The 27,686-nt window shown below is 56.3% G+C and overlaps 2 protein-coding genes across 4 annotated transcripts in view; one reads left to right on the top strand and one right to left on the bottom strand.

Annotated features, from left to right (window-relative positions):
• FLRT1 (fibronectin leucine rich transmembrane protein 1) overlaps window positions 1-12,209 on the top strand; it is a 72,232-nt gene extending 60,023 nt beyond the window's left edge. For both annotated transcript variants that reach the window (XM_017677011.3, XM_036995688.2), the window contains one exon: window positions 8,418-12,209. In XM_017677011.3, coding sequence (XP_017532500.1) covers window positions 8,467-10,491 — 2,025 coding nt within the window. In that variant the 5' untranslated portion in view covers window positions 8,418-8,466 and the 3' untranslated portion in view covers window positions 10,492-12,209. The remainder of the gene's footprint in view (window positions 1-8,417) is intronic.
• The window catches only part of MACROD1 (mono-ADP ribosylhydrolase 1), a 140,500-nt gene that overhangs the window by 90,324 nt on the left and 22,490 nt on the right, over window positions 1-27,686 (bottom strand). The gene's annotated exons all lie outside the window — the stretch shown is intronic.

Here is a 27,686-nt window from a genome sequence, read left to right as displayed (position 1 = left end):
ACCAACCAGGGCCCTGTTCCTACCAGCCAGTCTCATCTACTCTGATTTCCACCTCAGCCTCTTTTTTGGTGAGAGCGGCATGGTGGAGCCTAGAAAAGGGCAGCGAGTGCCCCAGGGTCACACGGCAGGATTTGAGCACCCCCTTCTCATTACCCCCTCGGCAGGAACCGGGCTGGGCCCCGTGGGGGGCTGGGAGCTGTCTGGGGGCGCAGCCTACTCCTCCCGGCTCCCCAGAGGCCAGGAGGGGGGTCTCGCGCCTCCCCAGACACAAACCCCAGCCAACCTCTACCGCGGCGCCCAGGGCAGGGCAGGGAAGCCCCAATTCATTACCAAGATGGAAAATGACACTTCCCTGCGCGCTTCCCCAGGAGAGGAGCTGATTTATGACTGCGCCGGGGCCGGGACATTCGTCAGCGCGGCACAGCCGCACGCCGTCTGCGGGGGCATTAATAGCCGTGTTATTAGCCACCAGCGTGAAAGATGCCCTGCGGATCGGCTATTTGCTGTTATTTATTATAAAGGCGCGCCAACCCGTCAGTGGGGCTGCGAGGCGTCCCGAGCCAGCCAGAGCCCGAGCGGAGCCCCAGCTTGCTGGCCTCCCTTCCCCCAGCCCTGCACCGCCCCCGCCGCCGACCCCCAGGAGTCTCCATCTCCTCCAGGCCCTGGGCAGAACTGGAAGGTAATTTCTGGGGAGGCGGCCTAGCAGGAGGGGTGCAGTCAGCTGCTGCTCCCCAGGCCTGCGACCCTAATTTCATGGAGATCCTGGTTGGTGCTGGGCTCTGCCCCTGGTGAGCTGGGCATCTCTCTTCCATCCCAAGGCAGAAAAGCAAAGGAACACACTGGGCTCTGTGGCCAGATGTGAGTTGGCACTCTGGCCTTCAGCTGTGAGCCATGTGACCTTGAGCACGTTCCTTGCCCTCCCTGAGTGCACTCCCCTTTGTGCACTGGGCACATGCCCTGCAGGGCAGTGGCCAGCTGGAAAGGAGAGGAGTTTGTGAAGGGCCTGGCAGGCAGCAGGCACTCAGCCTTGCCAGCTACTGCCACTAATGGGCCTGATCCCATAGGACTAGAGGGGTCAGCAGACCCACTGGTGGAGGAAAGCAGCCCCCATGAGATCCTGCTTGAGTCACTGTCCACCATCCCCCTCCCCATGCCCACCCCAGGAAAGGATTTGGGAGTTCAGTGCCAAGGCTAGAGGGAGAGGTCAGGGAGAGGGCTGTCTGCTGCTGCTCAAGGGTTGTCTGTGCCCTAACGTGTCCCTTCCCCTCTCTGGGCCTCCATTTTCCCCCCTCTTTAAAAAGCAGAGGCTCTCTGAGGACTTCTATCTGTCCAATTCCAGGGTCCTGAGGGTGGGCTCCACCCTTGTGAATATCTGTGGGAGTGGGAGGGAAGGGGCCCTCTCTCAGAAGGTGGGCCAGCCTCTGATGCCCGGAGGCAGAACTACATTTGGGCAGGGCCAGGTGGGCCCCCCAATATCAGAGATGAGCAGGGACAGCCAGGGGGCTTCCCGGGGTTTGCTCCCTCCGGGCTGAGGAGGTCCCGCTGTGCAGGTGGGGAGGGCAGGTGAGACACCTGGGAAGGGAAGAGCACTGGGTGGGAGTCCAAGGCCTGGGTTCATGACTGGCTCCTCCACCACGCGCCGCACAGTTCAGACCAGTCCCTTTGCCTCTTTGGGCTGTGGTGCTGAGAGCCTGGGTCATTATCACTGGGTGGGGCTAAAGGAGAGCTAGCCTCCTTCCCTCCCACACTGGTCCTGGGCTTCAGCTTCTGGGGCCTCCCTTTGATGTTTCCATTCATTCATTCATTCAACAGATGTTTATGAGCACCCCTGTGCCAGGCTCAGTGCCAATCCAGTAAACAAGACAGAACATATCCTGACTTGGAGAATTTACACTCTAGTGGGAGGTCAACTCATGATAAATAACTAGGGGGTCTTGCCAGGAGCAAGGCCTGCCTGTGAGGGATGCACACAGCTCCTTGAGGGTCCCACCCCCCACCCAGCTCCAAGCCTCTGCTTTATTGTCAGTAAGCGTCACCATACCCATCTTTCCTGGTTGCCCTGCTGCTCTCTCGGCCCCTGCAGTGCAGATCCCGGCCCCCACCCTGTTCTCTGGGGCTGTCGCCAGCCCTGCAGGCACTGCCCTCTCCTTTCCTTCCTCCTAGTCCCTTAGAATAAAGGCCCTCAGGCCCCTCTTCCTTCTGCAACCCCCCTGGTCTTTCCTTTTTCTTTCCCAAAAGGAATTAAGCCTCAGTCTAGGCAGCTTTACTAAAAATGCACACAGACGGACAGAAATATCAGTTGCAGGAATATTTCATTAAATAATGCTGAGGGAGAAAGAAACAAAATTACATGTCTCTACTTTCATCCCCCCACCCCTCCCGGCCCTGAATAGTTTAATATCGAACACTGTTATCAATATAATTAACCTCTTACGACATAATTTTAAAGTCTTGTTTTTTAAAACGATTTGCATTCTCTGAAGTTCAGGACATCCCGCCACCCAGCACCGCCCTGCAGCCTACGCAGTGAGGTGAACTCGAGGTATACTTTTAGTGGATTTGCATACCTGTCTGCAATTACTGCCAGCGATAACAGCAGATGCATAATGCATGCAGCATGAAATTAGAAAAATAATTAACTTGAGGTTTTAAAGGAAACCCTACCCCCACCCCCCATGCATTACAAGTTCTCAGTGGCACCAGTAGAGAAATCAGGAGCAAAGTTGTGCAGCGCAGGCTTAGAAGGGCCTTGAGGGTCACAGCACCCAACCTCCTGGAGGGGCCAGGAGTGGCCTGGACAGGAGCCAGCCCTGCGTCTGCCTGAACTAGGGCTTGGAAAGCCCCGCCCACACAAGTCCCAAGGTTACTCCCCATCTGCAGTGCACATCTCCCAGACCGTTGCTAAATGCACATCTCCTGGACGGTTGCTAATAACAGCAGTGGTCCCCCATGGTGAACGCCACTGTGCATCAGGCCCTTTGCTCTAGTTTATCCTTACAAGAACCCAGCGAAGTGGGTCACTTATGGTCCCAATGTACAGATGAACTCCTGAGACTTGAGGCCACTGAGCCCAGACAGGCCCACTGGCCTACTCACCTTCCCAGGGGGGAACTCTCCCTAAGCCTGCATGAACCATGAAGGTGGAGGCTGGCACTCCCCTGCCTCTTGCCCGTCCCTGCCCCCACCCCCACTCTCCCACAAGTTGCTTATAGCTGAGCCTGAGAGGTGGGACTGGCTGGTGGGGAAGAAAATGTGGGGCCCCTCATTAATATAAGCAAAGGTTTGCTGCGGGCCCATTACAGATGCTGTGGTGGAGCTCCCTGCCTGGCAGGGGAGGTCTCTACTCTCAGTGGGGCCTAGGTCCCCAGCCTGTCCCCTTCTGGAGCCTCGAAACTGCTTCTCTGTCCCATATGCCCTACATACCTCGCTTCTGCCAGTAAAGACCTGAGGGCGTGGCTTCTTGCTGAAGGGAGGGGCTAAAAGGGGGCACGGGAAGTGGGGGGTTTCCCTCTGTCTGAGCCTGGATCCCTAACGTACTTGTTTCTGCACCCATCTTTCAGAAGCTCAGCCAGGACAAGTGGGCAGCCACCCTGAGTGGACATAGGAGTATTTGGGGCCTCTCTCTGGGACAGGGTGGGGCAGCTCTTTCCCAAACCACTGGGGCCTGTGCTAGGCAGTCTACACAACCCCTCCCTCTCATCTTCCTGAGAGAGTGGGGTTCGCAGCAACACATTACAGATGAGGAATGTCACTTCAGAAACCAGAGAAGTGTCACTGCAGGTTACACAGGGGAGCGGTGAGGCCAGATTCTGACCTAGCCCTGTTGTCCTCTCTCTGTTCCTAGTCCATGCACCTTCTCCTTGGGGTCAGTGCCACCTGGAATTCTCTGTTCCTAAAGTGGGGGCTTAGACTGTACCTGGCACTTTGGGGGACACTGCATCAGAACATTCCCAAGCAAGCTGCCTCCCCTGACGAAAAGGCAGGCAGGCCAGGGCTTGGAGGCAGGGGGAGGCCTGCCCAGTCTTCCCTCTCCTGCCCAGACCTGCACTCCTTCCAGAAACGCGCCCCCTCCTCCAGCCAGCCCCCTGGTGTGCTCAGGTCTAACTATGGTCCACCAGAAGCCTGCAGCAGGAGATGCCATTTCCCACACAGCGAGCTGGCCCTTGGGTCCTGAAGCTGCTCCCTGCCAGTGGCCCTTCCTCCACTCCCCTGAGAGGGCCCTCCAGAGGGTCCTAGGCCTCTGGCAGCTCCAGACTGACAGGATTTGGGGAAGACACCAGGACAGAGCACTGGGAGGCTGGGGGTCCCCAACAGGGACGAGCAGATCTTTATAGGTATCACTCAGCACCTGCTACTCAAGTGAGTATGGGAGCAGAGCTGGACACAGACCCCACCCTGAGGAGGCCAGGGGAAGCTTCACACAGGGGTGTCCAGACTGAGGCCTGGGGGAGGAGTAGCAGCTGGCCTGGGGAGGCAGGAGCAGGGCAGGGTGTGCTGGTGTCCACAGAGCTGGAACGGCACATGCAAAGGCCCAGAGGGAGCAGGGGGCAGTGCAGGGCCTTCAGGAACCTGGAGTGGGCCACATCTTGCATGTCAGAGTTCCGGAGGACCAAGGTGAGAGCTGATGCATGGGTGGCTCCCTCTTACATCTGCTCCCTGGGCCTGGAGGGGTCCCCATGAGACAGGAGCTGGAGCAGCCTGGGGTCACAAAGGAGGGGCCTGGTGTTGATGGGCCAGCTCTGTGTGGCCCAAACTGGGGTGTTTCCATTAAGGCTTGGGGAGTGGGGAATTTGAGGTGGGGGGGTGCCCAGTGTCACAGTGCATGACAAGGAATCCATGCCAGGAAGCAGCTTAACACAGAGCCACAGGGCAACTGGATAATTATAGCAGCTTTTAAACTAAAGGCATCAGGTATATACAGGTTACACTGATGAGGGGTACTTAGCATGTACTATCCCACTGCATCCTCAATAGTAAACTCCCCTGTAAGGGGAACTATTAAGTCCACATTTATAGATGAGGAAACTGAAGCTCAGAGAGTGCAAGCAACGTATTGAGATCACATAGCCTGGAAGTGGCAGAGGCAGGACTCGAACCCAGGTTTCTCTGTCCTGGAAGATGGCAGGAGCTAGTGACTGAGGTAGAATGCCAAGGATGATGCCCCAGGTTCCCCCTCAGCTAAGGGGGTCTGGGAAACTCCTGAGCCACATCACTGCTCCCCTCCCATGCCCCCCAAGACATGCCAAGGACCCTGCTGTCATTCATGGAGCTAGCAGGTCCTAACTCACAGCATGCTTAAGTCTGTGGGATCTGTGCAACAAGTGACCCCGTAAAGGATGGGCAATTTACCAGGTTTAATTTGATGGCTACATAAACCATCACACACACAACAAAGGAATAAAAAGGCCACCTGGCATAGGGTGATTAAAGGGCTCCTCCAGCAAGGCAGGTCTCTTCCTTCCCACCCCTGGGCCCCACCCTGCTCTCTGGCCTTGTGGAAGGGGCGGCAAGGGGAGACGTGAGCCAAGATGGATGAGGCCTGCAGACAGGGGAACGGAAAGGCCTTGGGTCCCTGCCTCCCAAATGCTTCTTGGTTATCCATCAGGCATCTCTGAAAGGTGCAATTTAGACTCTATTATGATGCCAGGGCCTCTGGAGGCTGAGGACTGTGGCCATGCGCTGAGCAGGCACTGGGAACCGATGTCCATGCCAAAGAGTGTGGTGGCTGGCCTGGGCTTTGGCCTTAACAAATCTGCCACTTGCTCAGGGCACTGCCCCAGAATGTCCAAGCCCCGGGGCCATCCGTATCCCTTGTGCCAGGACTCAGCAACTGACAGATCAGGGTGCCAGATGCTGGGAGCCCTGGGCAGTGGTGCTCCTCGGCTCAGACTCGACCCTAAGCCTGAGGCAAGGTGGCCTCTGAGAAGGCCTGAGGCTTCCTGTCCCCAGCACCTACCCAGGCCCTGCCTTTTGCTCATAAGCATCTTGAGGGAGGACCTCCAGGCTCCATGACCTCCGTGACTCTGGCTCTGCCCAGAGGAAGGGCGGGAACCTAGGCTGCCTGTGACCTTAGATGGGCCCCTCACCTCTCTGAGCCTCAGGCTGCTCAGCTGTAAAATGGGACCTGTGTGCATGTGATAGGCAGGCATGCCTGTGAGGGGGGTCATATGCAGAAGCAGAGACAGACTCCATGTCCTGAGGGTGGGGCTGTGAGGGGCCTCATGACCCAGAGGCTGGGCTAGGGGCCGAGCTCCAAGGAAGTAGTCAGGAGGCGAGTGTCCACAGGAAGTCCTCAGGCTGGCTGGTACCAGCGGCAGGGGTTTAAGCTGGCTTCAGGGACCTGGAGTATTGGGCACAGTCTCATCCTTTCTTCCAGCTTCCTGAGAGGTCTCATCCACATATGGCTCCATGCGCAGACCCCATATGCCCTTTGCCCTCACCCTCACTTGCTTCCAGCCAGGTGTCCTCAGCTGGCTCTCAACCTGCCTTGGGTCACATGGACAAAGCTTCATGCTGCTAACAGGACCTGAGCGGGGTTCTCGTGCTAATGTGGGCACGACCTGAGCTTTCTCCAGAAGGTCTCAGAGCTGCCAGGCCACCTGGGCAAAAGCTTGGTGGTCAGTGATATCAAGCCACACCAGGCCTGTGAAGCCTATGGTCCCCATTTGGGCACCCAAAATTTAGCTGGAGACACTGAAACACTAATCACCAAACAGCACGACCCACAGCCCACAAGGATGAGCACAAGATGCAGTGCCACGAGCCTGCCCATCACATCACGGTCCTGGCCCGGGTCCCTTACCACTTCTCAAGTGGTCTTGAGTGAGTTAACATCTGAGAGCTTCAGATTTCTCCTCTGTTAAATAGGGGTAAGAAGGACACCGACCTCAGGTTTACTGGGAGGATTAAATGACTTAAGTATTCATAAAGCTCTAAGTGAGGTGTTTATTATAGTATGACTACTGTCTCACCAGAATGGCATCCCAAGTGGCTAGGACACGGATGGCACATGGTGGATACTCAATAAAGATCCACTGGATGACTGGATGGATGAGTGAGTGGATGGGTAGATGAGTGGATAAATGGGTGCATGGATGGATAAATATGTGAGTGGGTGGGTGGAAGGATGGAGCAGAAGGAGGCTCTGTATGGTATCAGGGCGACTTAGCAGAGGAGGGGACATTTCAGCAATACAGAGGGAAAGAGAAAGGAGAAGGGTTTGGCGTAGTAGGAAATGGAGACACTCAGTCCCTGGGGCATGACAATGTGGTCTCCACTGCCTCATTCTGTGAGCAGGTCCCAGTTCCACTTGGCACACCAGGACGGCCCTCCAGGCTGGGGCATTGGCTCAGATGCCAAGGGGCCGTTGTGTCTACCACTGAAAAGCCCTCGTGAACCCAGAGTACATGGCAGATCTTTGCCGGTTGCATGAAAACACCTTCCCACTGAAGTTGATAGATAATTTCTCTTTAATTGATTTTTTTACCACTATGAACAGTAAATAATATGAGAAAAAATCTACACTGCAATTTTTCCATTTGTGAAAACTGAAATTACACCTTGCAGACAATTCCCTTGGAACACGGACTCCTCCCTCCTTTTATTTGTCCCATTTCTTTAAGTGCAAGAAAACAGATCTGTATTTTTTTCAAAATAGCTGAAAGTTTTGTGATTTGGGAAGGGGGCAAGGTGTGAAATTATTTCACACACAACACAGAACGCAGAGCTAGGGAGGGCACCTCTGGTAAACAGTTTTCTGTAAATACATAAGAAAGTAGCTCTGTCGACACCTCATTCTTTAGTCCATTAAATGCATGAGTGACAAGCAGGACACGTTCTAACACCAGCCGATGGAGCTCCTGGCTCTCCGCTGCTTACCAGTGAGGAAGCTGGCAGCTCCTTTTTTGCAGAATCTTGTGGTGCCCTCCCCGCCTTTGATCCCGCAAGCCGCACAGAAATAAGGGTTTCTCTTCAAACCCTGTGTCCAAGCCAGATAAGGACTTGAGTCCCCCATGCCAGTGAGAAAGGGCTCTGAATCCATAAAACAAGCCCTAAATCCACCCCAGCAACACAGACTGGCCACTTTCAGCATTAGCCATAAAGACTGGCTTAGTGTGAAGTCCTGAAAGAAGAAACTGAAACTGCAATGTGGCTCGTGCTGAACTCACCTCACCATGGCTTTGTCACAGGCCAGGAGGGCCACGGACATGCGCCCGATTCACAGGCGCTCCGATGAGGTTTAACATTAGTCAGAACTGCTAGTCTGACGTCAGTTTCCCAGTGATCACCTGTGACATAACTTGACACAGAAAGGGCTTGACCTCTGCCCTGCGGCCCCGCCAGTGGTGACCCTTTAGTGGCAGGTGGGTGGGTGCTGTGACTCGCTCTCATAACACGTTGTCCTGTGCTCCTTGCAGGTATAGTGGCTCCAAATCAGGTGAGGCCCGGCTCCCTCAGCCGTCCACCATGGTGGTGGCACACCCCACCGCCACTGCCACCACCACACCCGCTGCCACCGTTACGGCCACCGTTGTGATGACCACAGCCACCATGGACCTGCGGGACTGGCTTTTCCTCTGCTACGGGCTCATCGCCTTCCTGACAGAGGTCATTGACAGCACCACCTGCCCCTCAGTGTGCCGCTGTGACAACGGTTTCATCTACTGCAACGACCGGGGCCTCACCTCCATCCCTGCTGACATTCCCGACGACGCCACCACCCTCTACCTGCAGAACAACCAGATCAACAATGCCGGCATCCCCCAGGACCTCAAGACCAAGGTCAACGTGCAGGTCATCTACCTGTATGAGAATGACCTGGACGAGTTCCCGGTCAATCTGCCCAGCTCCCTGCGGGAGCTGCACCTGCAGGACAACAACGTGCGCACCATCGCTAGGGACTCACTAGCCCGCATTCCACTGCTGGAGAAGCTGCACCTGGACGACAACTCCGTGTCCACCGTCAGCATCGAGGAGGACGCTTTCGCCGACAGCAAGCAGCTCAAGCTGCTCTTCCTGAGCCGGAACCACCTGAGCAGCATCCCCTCGGGGCTGCCCCGCACACTGGAGGAGCTGCGGCTGGACGACAACCGCATCTCCACCATCCCGCTGCACGCCTTCAAGGGCCTCAACAGCCTGCGGCGGCTGGTGCTCGATGGCAACCTGCTGGCCAACCAGCGCATCGCCGACGACACCTTCAGCCGCCTGCAGAACCTCACCGAGCTCTCGCTGGTGCGCAACTCTCTGGCCGCGCCCCCCCTCAACCTGCCCAGCGCCCACCTGCAGAAGCTTTACCTGCAGGACAATGCCATCAGCCACATCCCCTACAACACGCTGGCCAAGATGCGTGAGCTGGAGCGCCTGGACCTGTCCAATAACAACCTCACCACACTGCCCCGCGGCCTGTTCGACGACCTGGAGAGCCTGGCCCAGCTGCTGCTCCGGAACAACCCCTGGTTCTGCGGCTGCAATCTCATGTGGCTGCGGGACTGGGTGAAGGCGCGGGCGGCCGTGGTCAACGTGCGGGGCCTCATGTGCCAGGGCCCCGAGAAGGTCCGGGGCATGGCCATCAAGGACATCACCAGTGAGATGGACGAGTGCTTCGAAACAGGGTCCCAGAGCGGAGCAGCCAGTGCTGCTGCCAAGACCACGGCCAGCAACCACGCCTCTGCCACCACACCCCAGGGCTCACTCTTCACCCTCAAGGCCAAGAGGCCAGGGCTGCGCCTCCCTGACTCCAACCTTGACTATCCCATGGCCACAGGCGATGGCACCAAGACCCTGATCATCCATGTGAAGCCCCTGACGGCGGACTCCATCCGCATCACATGGAAGGCCATGCTCCCCGCTTCCTCCTTCCGGCTCAGCTGGCTGCGTCTGGGCCACAGCCCAGCCCTGGGCTCCATCACAGAGACCCTGGTGCAGGGGGACAAGACAGAGTACCTGCTGACAGCCCTGGAGCCCAAGTCCACCTATATCATCTGCATGGTCACCATGGAGACTGGCAACACCTATGTGGCTGATGAGACGCCCGTGTGTGCCAAGGCAGAGACAGCCGACAGCTACGGCCCCACCACCACGCACAACCAGGAACAAAACGCAGACCCCATGGTGAGCCTGCCCTTGGCAGGCATCATCAGCGGTGCCGTGGCTCTCGTATTCCTCTTCCTGGTCCTCGGGGCTATCTGCTGGTACGTGCACCGGGCTGGTGAGCTGCTGACCCGGGAGCGGGCCTACAATCGGGGCAGCCGGAAAAAGGACGACTATATGGAGTCGGGGACCAAGAAGGATAACTCCATCCTGGAAATCCGTGGCCCTGGGCTGCAAATGCTGCCCATCAACCCTTACCGCGCCAAAGAGGAGTACGTAGTCCACACCATCTTCCCCTCCAATGGCAGCAGCCTCTGCAAGGGCACGCACACCATCGGTTACGGCACCACGCGGGGCTACCGGGACGGCGGCATCCCTGACATAGACTACTCCTACACATGATGCCGGCCGCCCGGCTGCCCCACCCGGTGCCGCCTCCTCCTGTCTGGCCAGCTCGCCACCATCTGACAGAGCAGGAAAGGAAGTCAGTCCACAGTGACTTCCCAGCAGAAAGCAAAGTTTAGGGAGAGCTGACAATTTTGTAGAACACAGTGAAAAGAAAAAAACATTTTTTTTTAAGAATTGAAGGCAGGAGGGGGATCTGACGTTGCTGAAGACATAATTTATACCAAATTATGCCAGCTGGGGAGGGGAAGGACTAAAAATAATATCGCAGGAAGGGTTGGTTGGGTTTTTTCTCCTGAACTGGAAGGATGCTACCTGTACAATGTCTGTGTACACCTCACACTCTGTCCAGGGACATCACAAAAGAACCGTCAGAGAGAAGCAGCTGACACGTGAAGCCCCCACACAGCTCTGGCTGCCAGTTGCTCGCCAGTATCGACGTGATGGAAGGTGTTCAGGCTCCTCACAAAGGAGAGGGGAAAGAAAAGATCTTTTGCTGTGGAGATATTGTCCTGAAATCTCTTCCGTGGTTCTTTCCATACCATTTCCCTTACAGGTTTGCAGAAATAGTGCATCTTTTACTGCATTCTTTGAACAACGATGTAGTCAATTAAAAAACAAACTTTCTTTTCCCTCTTCCGTTCCATGCACCACACTCTGTGGAAGCCCCACAAGGGGCGGTGGCTTTCCCAGCCACTTGGACGTGCATCTACCTACCTATCCCTGTCATGTCTCTAAACGCAGATGGGTAGATAGAGCCACACAGATGGTCCTTACAGTACTTCTTGGGTCAATTCATACACTGTCCTGAGACAATAGAATTGCAGAAGTGTTGCTTTCTCTTAAGAAATCAACGATTAAGTAGAAGTGTGTTGAGATGGGAGTAATGGGGGGGACAATAAGGTTCCTAAAGGCAGAGGCGTGTCCTGGGCAGGTGGCTAAGGAGGCCCTAGGCAAGGGTTGCTTTCAGTTCAGCTGTATCTCAGGTTGGCCAGAGCTGGGCTGTGCCCCTTTCTGACACAGACGAAACCTTTCTCTGACTGCCAGTGTCCTCATCTCCACCCCCCACCAGATGCAATCTCCTCAACAGCTACTTTCTGAACGTTTATTCTGTGCTGTGTGCTTCCTCCTAGGACAGGTAATGGGTACAGGGACTTTTTTTATTTATCAGCTGATTAGAGCTAATGGTTTCCATGGCTGCTTAAACAAAGCCTAGAAAAAGACATGGAAATTCTCAGAAAAGCCCTGGGAGACAGACCCCTCCTTCCCACCCCCTGCCCCCGCAGGCCCCGAATGTACAACACTCAGCTGTGCCCACCCCAGGATCTCTGCTCTGGAGAGGGGAGACCAGATCTTTCTCAAAAAATGTCAGCTTCCAAAAGGGCCCTCTGAAGAGTTAAGATTTTATTTCTTCCCAGAGGAACCCATGCTGCCATCATCTACCAGCCGACAGCGCAGTTTGGCAAGCCATGAGACTAAAGCGGTGATGAAATAATGACAGCGGATCTGGAAAGAAGAGAGGAGTTGTGCCTGGGGTTCTGACGTCCCCTGCGTCCCCGCACTCAGGAAACTCGGGTCACCATCTGTCACTGTGCTGCGTGTCCGGCGCCAGGGAAGAGCCGTGTCAAAGGAGAGCCACTGGTCTGAGGGCAGTGAGGATGAGAAGGTGTCCGGCTGCTGGCGGTGGTGTTTTCAAAAGGCCTCAGCTGCTTTGACGGGAGCCACGGCAGGGAGAGGAGGCTGAATACAGTCGCAGGGCTGCAGTGACAGGCCCAGGGTCTGGCCACCCACCGGACATGAAAAGCTACGGCTGGCCCTTCATGAAGAGGCAGGGATTGAAAGAAAAGAACGCAGCCCTTTGTGGGGAAGGTGGAAAGAGGTGTTCTCCTCCGCCAGGCTGCAGGGACGGTCTCCCAAGGTGAGGGCGGTTCCAGCTCCCCAGCCCCAAGGAGGGCACAGGGGCATAGACACATTTCTTCTTAAACTAAGCCTTTTTTCCCTTTTCCCACTTGAATCATTTTCTCATACCATGAAGTCAGGAAACAACTTGTACCAAGCCTTAATGTCATCACATCTGTGTTTTCATGTGTGACACAGGCCCTGACACAGGCCTGTCCTGGCAGCTCAGGGAGGGCGCACTGGTGGGTCTGGGAGGAGCGGCTGCTCTGTGTGAAGGGCCTGGCTGGGGTGACGGGAGTCTCAGGCCTCTGTTATTTCTGAAATGAGGCCCCCTCCCTCAAGGCACCACCCCAGCCTCCTGCCAGTGTCCCAGGAAACTCAGTCCCCTGCCTCCCCACTGCCAAGCAGGAAATCGGGATCATCCCCTTAGAAGCTAGGGAGGCATTTGGGAGTAGCAGGTGGTCCCGTACGGTAGGGGCAGAGAGCCAGCCTGTGCCAGCACCACCCGCCAAGGCCAGGCCTGGGTGGTGAGCTTTCCTCTCCCACAGCACATGCAGGCCCAGGCCTGTCCAGGCCTGAGGACGCATAGGTCTCCTGCTCCAGCTCTTGCACTGCCAGCGCCCACAGCGGGCTGGGGAGCCAGACCCCCCGCCTCACCACGGACATCTTTTCGGTGTAAGTGCTGAAGGTAGTGCGATTTGGCCACCAGGGCCCGGAGCTTGCTCTCCTCTCCTCTGCCCTCAGCCTCCTGATATCTTCCCAGTGTCCTTTCTGAGAGCGAGCCCCCAAATGTCTGCTGCCTCACGGCGCCCCAGGCCAGGGAGGGGGCCTGAAGCCAAACCCCCTCTGAAGCCCTGTCTCCCCACAGGTCCAGCTTCTCGTGTCACACGAGAGAGATGTTTCAGGCACTCACCCCCTCCCACCTCCTAAAGGCGCGTGAGGGAAGATGCACCCAGGCCCAGGCCACCACTTCTGCCCAGAATCTGCTTTCTGTGGGGGCCAGCCTGACCCTCGCCGCCTCTAACTAGCCAGAACAACCTCCTTGGCCTCAGCACTGATGAGTGTATTTTGTGGCATTTAAGGCAGGTTTAAAGTTTAAAAAAAAAGCCCAAGACACTTCTTTGGTTAAGTGGTTTACCCTTTGTGGTAATTAGATGTAGTGATTGGAATCTCTTTTCTATTACATGGCAATTTTCCTTTAAATTTCCCCTAAAAAAAAAAAAAAGACACACACACAAAAAAAGGAAAGAAAAGGCGAGGAAGGAGGGAAGGCAGCGGGGCAGGCGAGCCGTTTGCATTTCGCGAACGAGGCCTCTTGTAAGCTCAGCTCAGGCGCGGGGCCCAACGTATGGAATGCTTAAGAGATTGCTAAGAATAAAATCTATTAATTAGTCATACTCAATTCCACAGACATGATGTGCATCAAAAGCCTCTTTTCTTCCCCTTTCTCCTCCCCTCTTCCTGCGGCCTCCTGAGGGAGACTCCATCTTCTCTAAATTGGCTCTGGCTTCCCGGCCCGCCTCCACGGTGACAGGGCAGCCATGTGGCTGCCTTGGGGGCCTCCCCACCCAGGGCCTGGGTGCCAAGTCTGAGGGCAAGAGCTGGGGCACCAGCTCCTTCCTGCTCTGGGTGACACTGGCAGGTTGGGGACAGCAGCTGGGAAGACGGCAGCAGCTGGAGGGGCCAGGCTTCCCCACCCAAAGCCCGAGGCCCACACCTGCCTTGTGCCTCTTCTGCCCCCTCGGCTGGGCTCCAGCCTTCTCCTCCCTCCCCGTAGAAGTCCAGGGAGACCCACCAGCCCCAACAAGGTACAGAGAGAGAGGACGGGTCAGGGAAGGTTTCCTGGTAGGCACAAGGAAAGCATGTTTCTCAAAACCACAGCCTCTGCTATCCCTTCTGTAAAGTGGGGGTAGGCTGAGGTCTATCTTTACTAGAAAAGCTGGGTGCTCCAGAGGCCAAGTGGGGGCTCCTCCCCTCTGCTGATCTGGGAAGGTTCTGCTTGATCCAAGGCAGGTGATGGGGGCTCAGAGCAGGCGGAAGAGGCCATGTGAGGATTCCTGAGGGTCTGAGGTGGCTGCCTGGGGCCTGGAGAAGAGGCCGCGTGGTGCCTGGGGCTGCATCCGAGCCCCTCTCCTTCACTGCCTGGAGCCAAGGAGAAGGTACCCTTCCCTGCCCGCCAATGGCAGCTCGAGTCCCAAAGCCAACCCAGCCCACTCCAGAAACCTGCATCCTGCCGAGGCGTCAGGAAGGACAGGGCTTCTGAGCCTTGTGCTTATGAAAAATACAAGGAAGACCAGATGCCGCAGACAGGGGGCAGGGGAGCCAGAAGGCAACCAGAAGAGAGCTGGGTGCTTGCTGGAAGGAGGGGCTTTGGGGTGCACAGCAGTCTGTGTCTCCAAGGGCCAGACCATGCTCTCAGGGCCAGGACACGGCCTGGCTGTGGGTGCCCCATGCACCCATGTCCCCTCCCTGCACTCAAATCAACGCAGGTGACAGGCAGATGCCTGCCTAGCCCTGGAATGGTGCCAGGGTGAGCGCTAACAAGCAATTCGCAGCCCTGCACAGCCTTCCAGAATGCCGACAGAGGAAGCATCTTATTTTAAGGAGGGATAAAAAGGCTCAAAAATGCAAATCATTACCATTTACAACCAAGCGAGTCTGCTAAATTGATTAGGAGAGATTAAACTCCTTGGAGGTGAAGGAAAAGGGGATTTTCCACATTTTATGAACCTGCCCCCAGTGACTGTGTGCAAAGGAGGGAGATTCTGGGCCTGGCTCGGGAGCTGCCCCTGCACACACCCTGGGAAGCTGGGCATCTGGGGGGGCTGACACCACGCAGGCCAAAGCCCTCGGGGACGTGCTGGGCTTGCCGGAGCCTGGGCTCCAGCGGTCCTGCCTCATGGGCACCTGGTGCTCAGGCCTCAGGGACGGGGTGGGGGATATGTGGTCATCCAGCAGCTGTCCCAGCCCCCAGTGGAGGCTCTGCCCCTGCCCTCTAAAGTCCTCCTGCTCCAGGGGTGAAGAGCAATGAGGGGAGGTGGCCGGACCACTTAGAGGGCAGGATTCTGGGGCCAAGTGCTTTCCTGCTTCCCTTCTGTGCCAGGGAGGGTCTGCCTCTGACCCATTCCCTGTGGCAAGTAAAAGGGGAGTGGTACCAACTGTGAAGGGAAAACTGAAGGTCAGGGAAGAGAAATGGGCCCAGCACAGGAGTCAGACAGTGAGCTCTCTGCCTCTGGGGGCATTCAAGCACTTGACAGGGATGTGGCAGGCATTTTCCTGCCTAAGCCAAGGCCCTCTCTAACTAGAAGATCCTGGTTCTCACCCTGACTTTATTATCCCACAGGACCTTGTAAGGAAGATATCAGGAGATGCTCGCTGTGCTGGTTAAAATGACCAGTGTCCCCTGAAAATCCCAGGTTAGGGCTGCCCCACAGCCGCGCCACCCGGGCCCGTCAAAGAGCTGCTTATGCCACCAGAGAGGCTGCACAATCCCCATTCTCAGTGTCCAAGAGGCACTGGGAGAAGTGCAAACACCTGCCACTCTACCCCAGAGTTGGGACGGGGTGGTCAGAGGGTGGACCCCCCTTCAGCTGGCTCACCCAGGGCTGCCAGGGGGCCACTTTCTGGCGCTGCGGCTCAGGGGCCCGGGCTGCCTCCCGGACTGTTCTCAGCACCAGGGCCCCTGTCCCGCCGAGCTTCCCCCAGAGCCCACCAGCTGTTTTCCCAGCTCCACACACTCCGCATGGCCGCCTCAATCCATCCATCCCAGCCAGGTTGATGGCTGCCTGGGGCACTTTTCACTCTGCGGTTTTAAGTATTTACCATTTCTTTTGAAATGTTCCAAGTAGTTGACTGAAATACCCACATTTGCTTCCTTAAAAACACTCACAAAAAGATACTCTTGAGTCTTCACTCCCCCTCCTTTTACTTCCCCTTTCCCTTTGCATTTTTAATGTATTGTTTTTCTCTAGTTTCAGAAATTCTATGATCTATGCGGTCAGGCCCACTTTCTCACCATAAATTGGATTTGCAGGTGTGCCCAAGAGCCCGACGCTGACACAGGGCAAAGCCCGCCTTTTCTCTGCGCCACCCTGGAGACACTGTGCTCAGGGCAGATCTTCAGCCCGGGGGCAGCTTCTCCTCGGCTCCCTGCAGAGGGTCTGACAGGCCCTGGGCATTTTGAGACCACTGTCCCTGTCCCCTTCCACACCCTTTTACTGAAATGCCCAGCTTGTACTAGGAGGGCAATATGGGCATGCTGAGGGCACAGGGTATCCTTTGGGGAGGCCGACTGGGTCCCTACGTCCTAGAGAAGCCGACCCTAGGCACCTACCCATGCCGTCCCCAACACCTGAAAGCCTGAGAGGCCGCGTCTGGAGAGTGCTTGCGGGAAGCTCTTTGCTGCCACCAACCCCAAATCTCTTATGGCATCAGGGCAGACAGCCGCTCAGGCAGGATGCCAGATCCCTACGCTAACTCTGTGCCAGGTCACTGAGGCCCAGCACAGTGCCTGGCACACAGTGGCACTCAATCATCTCTTCTCCGATCCTCCTCTCACTTCCTTGTCCTCCTGCTGGCCGTCTGCCCCCTCGGGCTCAGTGCAAAGGGCACAGGCGGATGTGCCGGCATCCACCATTCGGCACCTGCCCGGCTGGCAGCCTGGCACAGGAAAGGACTCCTCTCAGCAGCTTCCCTCCTCTGAAGCCTCTTGCTCCACTGTCTCTTGGACGAACCGATCACTACCTGCGCGGCTGATAAGGAAGCCCAGCCACATGGCAAGAGCTGGCGGCCAGCCTGAGTGACTCAGTTTCCCCTCTCTGAGGTGAGCTCCAGGTTGGTGACGAGGAGGGCACAGCACCGGGTGTCCTGCCTTGTCTAAGGCTCCTGTAGAGAGTCCCAGCCCCTTGAGCCACCACCGAGAGGAACCACCCAGGCTTTCTCCTCAGAACGGAAACACAAACACAATGTGAGTGACAATCAAAGCCACACTGGGGCTGCCCAAGGCTCATCTCCCAGAGCCGGGGGGCCCAGGGCACCTCTTGCCTGCCCTGCACAGAGGACATGCTCGGAGCGTGTCCCACCCACCTCTGGCTGGTCCAGTTTTTGAAAGGGACTGGGTACCCAGGAGGAAGACACAAAATCCTGAAACTAGCCTTAGATTTTTTACCCGGCACAGCAGACAACCTGCCATCAGGCCAGTGGCCCCAAGTGAGAAGCCCGCACAGCACCCAGGGACAGTCGCCAGGCTCCAGGATGCGAGGTTTCTTCGGATGGAGGACTCGGGTGCCTTCCAGCTCTTAAAGAGATGTTGAGGGCTACGGGGAGGCAGCCGAGCTGCCCAGCATTTGAGGTTTGTCATCTGAGAGGGAGGGACATGGTGTTGCAGGCTGGGGGAGGCTGCGGGTCGTGAACACAGGCAATCCAGAGAGATGTGAGGTTGTGAGTTTGCTGGTGGCAGTGGATGCCAGCTGATTATGAATGTCACAGGGTGGTGTGAACAGGGAGGCAAAAGGAAAAAAGCCAACTAAAAGAAACCCCACGCACAAGCACTGCAGAGTGAATGTTTCTTAAGAGCCACCAACAGCAATTCCCTTTCCTGACGTTAAAAGGTTATGTGCATCTCATTTGGTATCGTGAAGCATTCTGGCATCGCTGTGCTTCGCTCAGTGTAATCCATTCCCTCAGTCTGAGGAGGTGGCCAGAGTGGGGGTCCTCGCCCAGACCCTGGAGAATGGATGGGTCCCTCTGCTACAGAAGGCGGGGTGCCCGGCCAGCTGATGGCATGTGGAGGGCAGGCCTGGCTCCTCGCAAGCCTGCCGTTGCGGGACGGGACCCCTACCTGGCACCCCGCAGCTTTCCTCACCCCCAGAATCAGCCCCGCGGGGCACTCAGCCACCCCTCTCTTGTCCTTTCGCCTTTCCTCTGAAGGGTGAAGCAATCTCGGGGGTCTGACTGGGGGGACCACTCCCACTGCTAGCTGCTCTCACCTAAGACCTGGCTGGCTGACGCAGCCTGGCCCCGGGCCCACCTGCCTCACTCCCGACCTCACCACCGGACAAGGGTTTTTGGAAAGCCGAGACACAAACACCCACCGTGACAACACAAACCAAAGTGCACTGCGAACCGCCCTCTGGCCTCCTTCTTGTAGGTGCCTTGAAACTTAAATGTTGAGACGAATGTGATTAACTATTTGGTCCTATTTTCTGTTTGTCTGTTGTCATATAAAATGTCCAAGTCCACTTTCCTTGTCCTTTCTTGAAATAAATAGAAAGATTTAACTTTTACCATCATCTCAGCTGCTGACTCTTGGCTTAGGGCCCAGTGGGCTGGGGGCTGGGGGGCCGTCGCACATGTGCTCTTGGCTGCGAGGGGCAGACTCCAGGGGGGCCTCCACGTGGAGATGGATTAAGGATTACAGGCCTGTGGAGCATCTCATCAGTGTTCCGACAACCATGTGGGCACCCACATAAGACTGGGGCTGCTCCCCACCTGCTGGACACGCGCCTGGCTCTCGCCCTCCCCACCCCGCCCAGACACCCCTCGTCCCCTAGCCGAACCCCACACTCACAACTCTCTAAGCCTCATCTGACATCTCACCCCCAAAGAGGGAGAGAAAGGGAAAAAATTACTTTCCACGAGAACAATAGAGGTTTCTGCTAAATTTAACATAAAGTAGGACCTCATTACCTCTGCCTTAGATCTGATTTCATGTCTGGATACAGGTTAATGAGTTTTTCTGTACAGTCTAAGGAAGCAAAGTCATTTCTTGGCGTGCCTTGGTGGTGGGTGGCCCGACTGGCGTGACACCGGGCCCCCTGGCTATGTCCCTGCTCTGTCCTCTCAGTCCTCACGCCCACCCTGCTGGGGGCAGACACCAGCCAAGACAGACCAATCCAAAGAGCAGCATGTGGTACAGCCCTCAGGGAAGGACCGAGTCCCCAGCACACAGTGGGCACTCACAGGGCCACCCAGCTCTTTCTCACCAAGACCTGTTCTTCAGGGCTGCCAAGTCATCTTTGAGAACACGATCCGACAGCCAGTCAGAAGACATTCACAAGGCCGTACCACGTGCTGGGGCTGGGCTGGGGGGAGGGACGGATCCTCACGGGCTAGACAAGGGTCCTGCCTGGTCCAGGGGTGGGGAGACTCTCTGGGGAGCAATGTTCCCATGGAAGGTGTTTCTTCGGATGAGGAGGGTTCAGAAAGCAAGGGAGAAGGCCTGAGGCAGGGGACAGGAAGGGAAGTCCGATTCTGTGCCTCCCTATGGAAGGCTCTGCCTCCTCCATAAGCCCAGGACCCTTCTGCTGGCCCAGCCTCGGGCCCACCTGGTACAGTTAATTCCCTGGCAGGCCTCCCTGTGCTGTACTAATTTCTTAGCCCAGACACCCTTGAAGGCCCTTGAAAGTTCAACTTAGGCATGGCCTCCAAGAAGCCAGCCCCTCTCACCTGACTTCAGGCCCCACCCTCTGCTGGTATCTCACCTGTACAGGTGACTAGTTCTAGCACCTTGCTCACTGGGGGCCCCTGGCTAGCAGGTCTCTTCTTCCCCTTGTCTCCGGGAGGTTTGGGGGGCCTCCAAAGCTCGGGCAGGGGGCGGTGGCGCATGAATGAGGGCCTGCCCCCAGCTCAGCTCACCCTCCTGACATTGGTGGCCGAGCCACACACTGGGCTCTCTCCCAGCCCGGGCAGGAGGGCCGGATTCTCACACTGGGTTCCTCAGCCCCTAGAGCTAATGGAGGTTCTGCCCAGGAGAGGCTCATGGTTACATGCATTTGGGAACCATTGCGTTAGTGCCATTGCTGCCCTGGAATCCTCCTCAGACCGGGCCTTGGAGTCCCTCAAGACTGGGTTAGACCCATGGGCACCACCCCTCACTCCATGGGCCTCAGTTCCCACGTCTGTCAGATGTGTGTGGTAACAGCCCACTGCTCTTATTTCTACCATCACGACACTGACCCTGCTAGTGTGTGCTGGGGCCCACATGGGGGGGTGTAGGATGCTGGGCTCCCCCTGCTCATCCAGGAAGAGCAGGCCCCACTCCCCTTTCCTTCCCACAGAGACCTCAGCACTCACACATCACCAAGGTTACAGACAGGGGTTGGGTAGGACCCCTGAGTGGCCGCACTAAGGCCAAGGGCACCCCAGGGCCCAGCAGTCCCTGTTTCTCATATCCAACTCTACCCGTTTGGTCAGACTCAGGACTAAAAATTTCAATTCAAGGGGAGAAAGAGTGGGCTACCCCATACCTAGACCCTGCTCCTATCTGGCTACCACCAGGTTCCAGAAGTTTCCTATTTCCTGCCCTCCCTTCCCAGGAGGGGTCTGGCCTTACCAAGCATTTCAGAAAAGAGGTGACCAAACCCAGAAAGAGTCTAACACCCCAAACCACACCCCACACCCAAGTTCTGTGGCCATTTCTCAGCACCCTGCTTAGGAGGTTACCCAGCCAGCCCTGAAATGCGCCTGCAGCTCTGGGAGGCACTTGTTCATCTACTTTCAGGCACTGAAAACAAAGTGTGCTCCAGGCCCACCCAGAATGCTGGCTGCCTCCCCCCTTCCCTCCTCCACACCCGCATCCTCTCTGCAGCACCTGCACCCCCAAGTCCAGCACCTCTGAAGGACCCTCTCCTCCCACAGCAAAGTAAATAGGCTCTCTCAAGTCACTAACTGACAGCACAAATGAAATCTCAGCGCTCCCTCTTGGAGATTTACAGGAGAAGTGAAATCTTATTTGCACTGCTGCCAAGCCTGGGATGCAATGAAATTATGCCTCGAGAAGAGACCGGGCCGGCTCCTCGTGGAAGCGGCCGTGTCCAAGACGGGCTTATTAAAAGCCGCAGTGGCCACATTTCAACCTGTTTAAGGTGTTAAGTAATTCACTGCCACCCAGAATTCAGTGGCAGGTTTTTATCATTTTTATTTCCATGATGCAGGCGAGTGTCCCCCGAGGTCCCCGCACAGGGAATTGCAGGTCTAAGAGCTCCCTGCCCCCCACCTCCCACCCCTGCACTGCAGAAGGAAATGGGAGATCAGGGCCTGGGAGGGGGTGAAGACTGGGCCCCAACTCTCCCCAGGGTTACACCAGGCTGGGCCAAAGCTCAGTGACAGGGAGGGCAGGCTCTAAGACCCCTCCACCCGACTTTTGAGGAATCAGTGATTCCCCCCCAAGACCCCGTGGGCGTTTTCTGAAAGTAGCAATAGTATAAACTCTGTGAGAGTAGCAACTACCTCTGTCTCCAAAAACGACCTCCAACCCACAATCAACAAGTCTTCTTGGAACACCTGCTGTGCGCCAGGCCCGCTCAGGTGGAGGACAGAGCAGCGAACAGGACCCCAAAGCCCATGTTGTGCAGTAAGTATTGAATAAATATTTGTGGTTGGTTGATTAAAATCTCTGAGATGCAAACACACTTTTGGGAAAAAAGATGCTGGAGGGGGGGCACTGGAGGGAAGGGGAAGGGAGGGAGAGCCCACCTTACCCAACACCGTCACTGCAGCAGCCCTCAAAGCAAGGACCCTCCTCCCCAGGGCAGACCTGGGCCTTCACTGCTCGGGAGCACGTATAAGGTGAGGGGGCCACGCCTTGTTTTCCCCCTTCCTCTGGCCCCCAAAACTCTTGGGGAACACACAGCCCCCCACTGCAAGAAGCTAGGATAGGGAGCTGGGCAGCCTGGGGCCCACAGGGTCACGAAGGGATCTGCGTGCTCCTCGCCTGCAGCCCCTTCCCAGCAGCACTGGGTGGAGGGCTGTCTGACACTGCCAGCTCTGGCAGGGATCAAGCCTATTACAGAGGCTCTGGGGGCTTATCCAATGCCCTTTCTAACAACCCTTTTCTCCACCTGTTTTCAGATACTCCAGGAAAACCAAGGAGAATCTTCAAAGTCCAGGCTAAGCCAAGAGCAGAAATTCTTTAATTAGCTTTCTCTTGGACCAGGGTCAGCATGGTGGGGCGGAGAAAGGGACTGGAGTCCTCCTTAAAGCTGAGATCACAAGCTGGGGGTGCAGGGCTGAGGGGCCATCACCAGGGACAGTGGGTCTCTGAACAGGCACCCCCAGTCAGTGGCTCCCCAGGGGCTGGCAGATGGAACTTGTCACCGTGAGACGGGGGAGATGTGCTACCAGCAAGGCCGCAGTCCTAGGGAAGCTGGCGCAGAGAGATGCTTGGCAAGGCCACTCTGTGCCTGGGTCTCCTAATAAATGTGCTTCCTTCCCATGTGGCCACCCAGATCTGCAACTTCATAATTAGGGGGGATTTCCTAAAGGGGTGCCCATCTGTGAGAGGCAGGCAGCAAGGCCTGATGGTGCCAGGTGCCAGACATCTGTCACCATGTTCCATCCTTGCTTACTCGCATTTTTTAGAGAGCAAACCAAGGCCCAGACCTGAGGAACTGGTACAAGGCCATGGTGCCGGGTCAGCACTGGAACCAGGTCTGTCCAGGCTCCTCCCACTGCTCCCAGTCCTGGGGACCAGGGGTCTATGAGCCTGGAGGACGAGGCACAGGGGACCCCCCACCAGAAACTGCTGTGGGGAAGTAGGTCTCCTCAGGCAAGCCTCCTCCAGGGAGCCTTCCTTTACCTGCCCATAGTGCTCTGGATGCCCCATCAAGGCACTTACACCCTGTGCTATAAGCTGGCACCCCTACAGTGAGCATCTTCTAGAGGCAGGAATGGGTCTTCATCATTTTATGCTCTTTGAATGAAGGAAGGAGGGCTGTGCAGTTTGAGGGGCCAGAAAGAGAAGCCGAGCAGAAGGCTGAGCCTCAGGAGCAGGAGGACAGGAAGGATCCTGGGAGCCAAGCTCCAGGCTGGCATCTCCCCCAGGCCCGAGTTCTCCTGCTGGCTGGTTTTTCCAGGGAGGCACACGAGGGGTGGGTGGACGGATGATTCAAGGACTCAGAGATGAGCCCTTGATTCCCCAGACGGAAGCCACCTGAAGTATGACTGCAGCTCCACTCTGGCCCAGCTGCACTGTGCTCTGCAGACCAGCGCTGTCCTAGGGGACAGGCAGAGAAAGGGTGCCTGGACCCCGCAAGAGCCGCCTGCCACCTGCCCCAGCCTCCCTCTGGCATTCCTGTTCCCGGTGCAGTGAGCTGAGCCAGCCCAGACCCCCGTCCGTCTAGGATGCTCTTCCCAGCTACCCCTTCCTGCTCCCGGGGTCTGGTCCTTACAGGTGACTGTGTAGCTCCCTAGGGTGACCCAGCTGCCGGAGCCACATCTCCCTTGCTCCCCCTTGCAGCCCCAGCACCTGCTGAATGATTGCGGGATGCCTAACTCAGGCTGCAGCGGGCTCCTGGAGGAGATGACATCTAAGCCGGGGCCTGGAGCCTAAGCAGGGTCAGCCAGGTGAAACGGGAGGAAAGGGTGCTCTCGGCAGGGGGAAGAGCCCATGCAAACGCCAGAAGGGAGAAAGAACATGTAGCTTTGAGACCCCCAATTGTGCTGGAATGGAGAAAATAGAAGAGACCAGACAAGGCAGGGAGGCTCTGAGGCCAGACGATGGGGCCGTGCCGGCCAGAATGCCGAGGGAGCCGAGGCCACTGCCAAGACAACGACTTCCCTATGCTGAGGGTCCAAGGGTGTCAGAAGCAGTAGTAACAGCCAGGTCTGCCCAGGGATTCCATTTCCATTTCTGTCTCGGTGAACACCCACCGCCGCCGCGCCGTGCGGTCCTGGCACCAGCCACGGGGTTGCACAGAGCACTGAAGCCCAGAGACACTGCCAGACAGCAGGAAGTGGCACCCGTCCCTCGAAAGGCCAGGCCCAGAAAGTCCGCGGCCACAGCCAAGGAAATGCGTGGACGTCCAGGGCGAGGGAGCTGGGGGTGGGGGTGAGGCTAGGCGCCAAACCTCCCAGGAGCATTTCCTGTGGCGGGTGTGGCCAGGGCAAGCAAGGGACACAAAGACGGCAGTGGTGACCCTGCGGAACTTACGGCGAGCAGAGAGTCCTCTGTGTTTCCTGGCATAAAGCAAGGATTTCCACACACCTACTACGTGCTGGTTTGGTGTGAGCTGCAGGGGCGGTGAGCCCAAGCGTGGGCGCGTCTCAGGCTGCTGCTGCTCCTCACCTGCGCGTGCCGACACTTCACCCTCTGCCTCTTGGTGGTGCTGAAGAATAATGTCTCTTATTTCAAGGAGCCTTTCCCTGATTACTAGCAAAGTTCTGCATCTTTTCACTTGTTTACTCGCCATTTGTTTTTCTCCAACTGGGAACTGCCTGTCCACATCTTTTAGCTCATTTTTCTTATTGATCTGTGGGAGCTCTTTGCATATTAAGAGAAGCAGCCTTCTGCTGGGGCAGACGGTCAGGGCCTCCCTCAAGGGTCCGTGGTCCCAGGAAAGGGAGGAGGATCTGCATGGGTTTCTGGATGCTCCTACCAAAACTTTACATCCTTGCCCAGCTCCCAACAGGCCAGCTCTCACAGAAGATGAAGCATCTTCTGCAGGTGGAAGCCCTGCCAGGCTCACATCTCAGCTGGCAAAACCCAGAGGGCTTTTTTTTTTTTTATTTTTTATTAAGGTATGATTGATATACACTCTTATGAAGGTTTCACATGAAAAAACAATGTGGTTACTACATTTACCAATATTATCAAGTCCCCACCCACACCCCAAGGCAGTCACTGTCCATCAGTGCAGCAAGATGCCACAGATCCACTATGTGCCTTCTCTGTGCTACACTGTTCTCCCCGTGACCCCCACACCATGTGTACTAAACATAATACCCAGAGGGCTTATTTTTTACTTACACTGCCAGTGGCTGGCAGGGTGCTCCTGATGGCACTCGAGGGGAGCCAGCTGGTGTAGCTGGGCTTCAAGGAGGAACGGATGACTTTCACCATCCCAGGCCAGCTCAGTGTGGACCATCTGACAAAAGGGACAGGCTCCAAAGCCTCAGGCTGACCCTCCCACCAAAAGTCCATGGTCCCCTCTGGCACACACCATCCCTGACCCCACTTCTAGGTACAATGGTCCCTAAAGAGTCACCTAGGGACTGGAGAGACACACCTGAGCCCTGCCCCTTGCCCTCTGCCACCTGGCCTCTCAGCCATAAGCAACCCCATGGTTTATTTTTCCCTCCAATGGTTTCCATATTTCAGCAGACAAATAACACAGGCCATAAAACTGATTTCCAAAGCCTATAAAGGCAATAACATTTAGGGAGCCAGGAAAAATAAAGCCCCTCCCTCTCTGGAGTAATGGCTGCCAAAATCCCTCTTGGGGCCCTTTCTGCAGCTGTGGGTGGCACGGCACGAAGCAAGCCCACAGACTTACCTGAACCAGGTGGTATATGGCCACTCAGCACATGTTCCAAGGGACCCAAGGCAGCCAGGGAGGCTGCAAACTGCCTGCTAACCTCTTCTCTGACTCCCCTGCCCATGGCTGCACCAGCTCCCCAAGAACTGACATCCCCCTTGCCCAGCCCTCAGCCACTCCCAGCAGAAGGGCCAGACTGCAGATTGCAGGCATTCTCCTGTGCCCACCAAGGTCACGCCTCTGCAGCCACAGCAGGAGGTAATGCCCATGCCTCGGGCACCTAGTTGTCATCCCGGACGGCCAAACCCATCATCCTGGTCTGCAATGCGCCTGGGTGAGCCTTCTGGGAGGGCCAACAATACTGCCACAGAGGTGGCCACCATGACCTCTGGATGATGGGGTGGGGTCCCTATAGGGTCCCTAAGGGGGCCTGGAAAACTGAGCTCTCCCCCAAGATCTCCAAGTACCCCCCATCCTGGGCTGACGGCATGCCCACCAACCAGGACACCTAGAACAACAAGTGGGTACACACACCCACTCCCTTTATTCACTCACTCACTTGCTCATTCACTTATTCATTCATTCATTCACTCATTTATTCATTGGAGGGTGATGTGACAAAATGAAAAGTACCCAGGACGCACAGTGAGAAGATCTGGTTCAAGCTTCCAGAATTGTCTGGGGACAAGTCACCTAACAGCCCTGCACCACTGCTTCCCAACCGGAGAAGGAGGAATACTAAAAGCTACCTGCTAGGTCATTATGATTATGCTTATCCTAGGCTCGGAGAGTTGTGGGACATGGGTGGTCCACAGCAGCAGACAGTGGTCCAGTAGGCTAACAGGTATGAGGGCAAAGTGCAGAGGGGCAGGCCCTACCAGCCAGAGGGAAGAGGGCCTGTCTGGAGGCAGGAGGATGGACCAAATGACCCTAACAGTCTTTCCAGGGAAGACTGGTTGGGAGACAGGGCACAGGCACTAAAATGCCACTTTCAGAATGGATCCACTGTGCAACCAACATACCCACAGACAAGAGTTACGGAAGGACCCCGCACCCCAAGTCGGGGCCTGTGGGGGCCCCTCTCAGAAGGCACTCACCCTCCTTCTCCTCCAGGGTTAAACACATCATGACACAGAATTAACCAAGGGCTCAGCCTCCAGCTTAACCACAAAGAGAAGAGAGCATCTCCTAAGCAGGGACACCCCCTGCACAGGGGCCCCCAGAGTCTCTGTGGGGCAGGAGGGCTGGGACAGTGGGGTGCCAGCCCATGGGAGCATTGGAGTGGGCTCTGAGGGACTGGAGGCTGCTGTGGGCTGAGAGGCGGCGTCTGCATGGAGAGCATGTGGCTTGGGAATTTATGCAGCTGCCTGTGCGACTCCAAAGGCCAGACAGTCTCCAGGCTGCTTTTCTCAGCAGGAACAAGTCTTGTCTTCAAATCGATGGTGACACATTTTTAAACTCCGGTATGAAGGAAGGAAGGTTTTGCTGGCCCCGGCCGAGGCCAACCCTTATTAGTCACTGGCTCATCTGAGAGAAATCACAGTAGCGCACCCAGTGGGCCTGGGCAAGGCAAGAGGTCCAGAGGCCAGGCTGGCCGACGTGGGAAAGGACAATGACAAACAGGGGGCCTCCCAAGTCGGAAGCTAAGCTGAGTGGGGGAAATGCACTTGGAGAGTGAGACTGGTGGGGCTCTGGAGTAAGGTATGAAGCATCTATAGGGGAATAAAGAGCAGTTGGTAAAGGTAACAGAGGGGAGAAAGGAGAAAAAAGGAGAGAGAGTAAAAAGAAAGAGAGGCATTAAACTGAAGAATAAATTGATTCCCAAGTTAGGAGTTAATAAAACCTAAAATCTTATTTCCCATTTTTCTACAGCTGCCAGGAAGCTCAAAGACACATTTCATATTCAATTGCAATAGACTTGCTTGACCTAGTTTTGAGGTGTCATCTGGGCAGGGCCAGAGGAGGTGCCAGGAGACATTGCCCCATGCAGCCTACTGAAAGCAGAAACTATAAGGGTGGGCATGAACCACAGTCCCTTGG

The sequence above is a fragment of the Manis javanica genome, chromosome 11 (assembly GCF_040802235.1).
Source record: "Manis javanica isolate MJ-LG chromosome 11, MJ_LKY, whole genome shotgun sequence".
Taxonomy (NCBI): domain Eukaryota; kingdom Metazoa; phylum Chordata; class Mammalia; order Pholidota; family Manidae; genus Manis; species Manis javanica.
The sequence above is the reverse complement of the archived record's forward strand: the minus strand, read 5'-3'. Positions and strand labels throughout refer to the sequence as shown.